Source organism: Sinocyclocheilus grahami, unplaced genomic scaffold (assembly GCF_001515645.1).
Source record: "Sinocyclocheilus grahami isolate Dianchi unplaced genomic scaffold, SAMN03320097.WGS_v1.1 scaffold144.1, whole genome shotgun sequence".
Lineage (NCBI taxonomy): Eukaryota > Metazoa > Chordata > Actinopteri > Cypriniformes > Cyprinidae > Sinocyclocheilus > Sinocyclocheilus grahami.
The window spans coordinates 912,044-915,472 of NW_015505323.1; the positions used below are offsets into that span (position 1 = coordinate 912,044).

General features: G+C 40.2%; 1 protein-coding gene across 1 annotated transcript in view; it reads left to right on the forward strand.

Annotated features, from left to right (window-relative positions):
• LOC107591652 (CLIP-associating protein 2) overlaps positions 1–3,429 on the forward strand; it is a 56,775-nt gene that overhangs the window by 15,983 nt on the left and 37,363 nt on the right. The window contains exon 7 of the mRNA XM_016280872.1: positions 1,773–1,843. Coding sequence (XP_016136358.1) covers positions 1,773–1,843 — 71 coding nt within the window. The remainder of the gene's footprint in view (positions 1–1,772; positions 1,844–3,429) is intronic.

The window sequence follows — 3,429 nt, forward strand, 5'->3', positions numbered from 1 at the left end:
TTTAAAAAAAAAAATCCTGGTGACCCCAAAGTTTTGAACTATAGTGAATCAGAGAAAACAATCATTTCAACCAAGTATTTTTTTTTTTATCCATGCTTGGTAATAAAAGTAATATTTACCTATTTTTTTTTTCTCAATAAAACATTTTAATTCATGAGTGATGCCATGATTGTATCTTTAAATCTGAATTTTAAATTGATTATTTGAAGCTGACAATTGGAAATTCAATGCACACAGACTGAAGTAGTTTAAGTCTTTGGTTCTTTTAATTGTGATGATTTTGGCTCACATTTAACAAAAACCCACCAATTCACTATCTAAACAAATTAGAATATGGTGACATGCCAATCAGCTAATCAACTCAAAACACCTGCAAAGGTATCCTGAGCCTTCAAAATGGTCTCTCAGTTTGGTTCACTAGGCTACACAATCATGGGGAAGACTGCTGATCTGACAGTTGTCCAGAAGATAATCATTGACACCCTTCACAAGGAGGGTAAGCCACAAACATTCATTACCAAAGAAGCTGGCTGTTCACAGAGTGCTGTATCCAAGCATGTTAACAGAAAGTTGAGTGGAAGGAAAAAGTGTGGAAGAAAAAGATGCACAACCAACCGAGAGAACCGCAGCCTTATGATGATTGTCAAGCAAAATCGATTCAAGAATTTGAGTGAACGTCACAAGGAATGGACTGAGGCTGGGGTCAAGGCATCAAGAGCCACCACACACAGACGTGTCAAGGAATTTGGCTACAGTTGTCGTATTCCTCTTGTTAAGCCACTCCTGAACCACAGACAACGTCAGAGGCGTCTTACCTGGGCTAAGGAGAAGAAGAACTGGACTGTTGCCCAGTGGGCCAAAGTCCTCTTTTCAGATGAGAGCAAGTTTTATATTTCATTTGGAAACCAAGGTCCTAGAGTCTGGAGGAAGGGTGGAGAAGCTCATAGCCCAAGTTGCTTGAAGTCCAGTGTTAAGTTTCCACAGTCTGTGATGAATTGGGGTCATCTGCTGGTGTTGGTCCATTGTGTTTTTTGAAAACCAACATCACTGCACCCATTTACCACCACAAGTTGGTTAAATGACCATGGTGTTACTGTGCTTGATTGGCCTGCAAACTCGCCTGACCTGAACCCCATAGAGAATCTATGGGGTATTGTCAAGAGGAAGATGAGAGACACCAGACCCAACAATGCAGATGACCTGAAGGCCGCTATCAAAGCAACCTGGGCTTCCATTACACCTGAGCAGTGCCACAGGCTGATTGTCTCCATGCCACGCCGCACTGATGCAGTAATTCATGCAAAAGGAGCCCCTACCAAGTATTGAGTACATGTACAGTAAATGAACATACTTTCCAGAAGGTCAACAATTCACTAAAAATGTTTTTTTTATTGGTCTTATGAAGTATTCTAATTTGTTGAGATAGTGAATTGGTGGGTTTTTGTTAAATGTGAGCCAAAATCATCACAATTAAAAGAACCAAAGACTTAAACTACTTCAGTCTGTGTGCATTGAATTTATTTAATACACGAGTTTCACAATTTGAGTTGAATTGCTGAAATGAACTTTTCCATGACATTCTAATTTATTGAGATACACCTGTATTTGATATTGCCCAACTTTACACTTCATAATGCCTTAGTTTGTGATTGTTTTCTTGCTTAAGATGGCAAAATTTTGTCCAAAATATTCACATTAAAATGATGTGCTGTTTATTGAGTGTGTATAGTTTTAATATTAATCTCAAACCGTTACTGTTCTCTGTGTTTCAGGTTACAGAACATTTTGAGCCGTTTTGATGAAGTACTGAATTCGGGGAACATGGCTCTCAGCCTGAGTCAAGGTAAGTTAGCATTAACTTGTTTGTTAACTAGCTAAATCCTTTTTGCAACACGTGTCTCCACTGGCTTCAGTTACAATGCTAATATTAGTTTTGTCAGTGTCTTTGACCACAGTACTGTACCTTTGACATCTGAGCCCCAGCTTTAACCGGAATGATACTTTCCTCTAAATGCATAATCATCATGTTTTACATTAGCATTACTAGAGGGTGAACATCAACAAAGTCATTGTGCACGTCTAAATGCTGGGTTTCTGTGTGCGCTTCAGTCTCCAGTGAGTCCGATTTAACGTGAGTGCTGGGATCTAAATAGGGGAGATGGTGTCAGACTTCCACAGCCTTGGAAATCTCCATGATGTGTTTGGCATATGTCACATGTTGGAAGAGCTGGATCTCCAGGCGGATGACACTGTGCTCTTTTGGTTGTGGTGTAGAGTTGTTGTGGCATAGTAATGTGTTTTACAGTGACTTAACAAGCTATACCGTGGTTGCAGCTGTTTACTTTATATGGGTAAACATGTGTTTATGGGTTAAGTAATATATTTGACTTGAGTGGAGGGATATGTAGGATTTCAGATTAGTGAACGATTAACATGAGGTTTTTAGAGAACAGTTCTTGCTCGATATGCACAATATTTGTACCATATTGAATATTAGAGGTTTATATATTTAATTGTGCATGCTCATTTCCCTTATTTTTACATGTAGGTTATGTTTACTGTCGAAAACTTGTATTAATTTTAAAGGGGTCATATGATGCAATTTCAAATTTTCCTTTTTCTTTGGAGTGTTACAAGCTTTTTGAGTATAGAAAAGATCCCTAAAGTTGCAATGACTAAAGTCTCAAACCCAAAGAGATATTCTTTATAAAAGTTAAGACTTGTCCACGCCCTCCTAAAACGGCTCGTTCAAACACACCCCCACATGTCTACGTCACTGTGTGGGAAGATTTGCATAACACCACCCAAATGTTCACGCAAAGAAAGAAGGTGTAGCTTTTATTCTCGCTGTAGTATTGTTGTTGCCGCTGCCGCCATGTCGTGGAGACGCTGTGTGTTTCGTTGTGAAAGCGAAACTACTTTGTTTGGCCTTCCAAAAGAGGACGATATCCACTTCGTCATGCCTAAGCTGATCCGTGCTGGTCGCTGAAGAAATATCTACTTCGCGCTGTGGATCGCCGATCGGCTTTCACCGTGGACAAAGCAGAGTCCAGCCCGGGGTCGTCATATGTGGTTACTGCAAGCCCGCCGGCCGCACCGTTCTCAAGCCCGCCATGTGTGACGCTGTGTGTTTCGTTGTAAAAGTGAAATACTTTGTTTGGCCACTAGAAATCAGTGGTTAAGTTGTATTTACAACACTGTTCCAGAACAGTTCAACCCAAATATTCAGATGTGTGCAGTACGCTGCGCGATATGCAACGTAACGCATAAAAAGACAGTATAAGTCATAATCAGTAATTATGTCCCCACTGGATGCAACAAATGCCTCGTTTGTAATGGGTTTTAATGTTTTTGTCTCAACCGCATCACAGTATGGTAGGGGCGTAACATTTCCGTCACATGCTTGAGGTATTCGGCCAATCACAACGC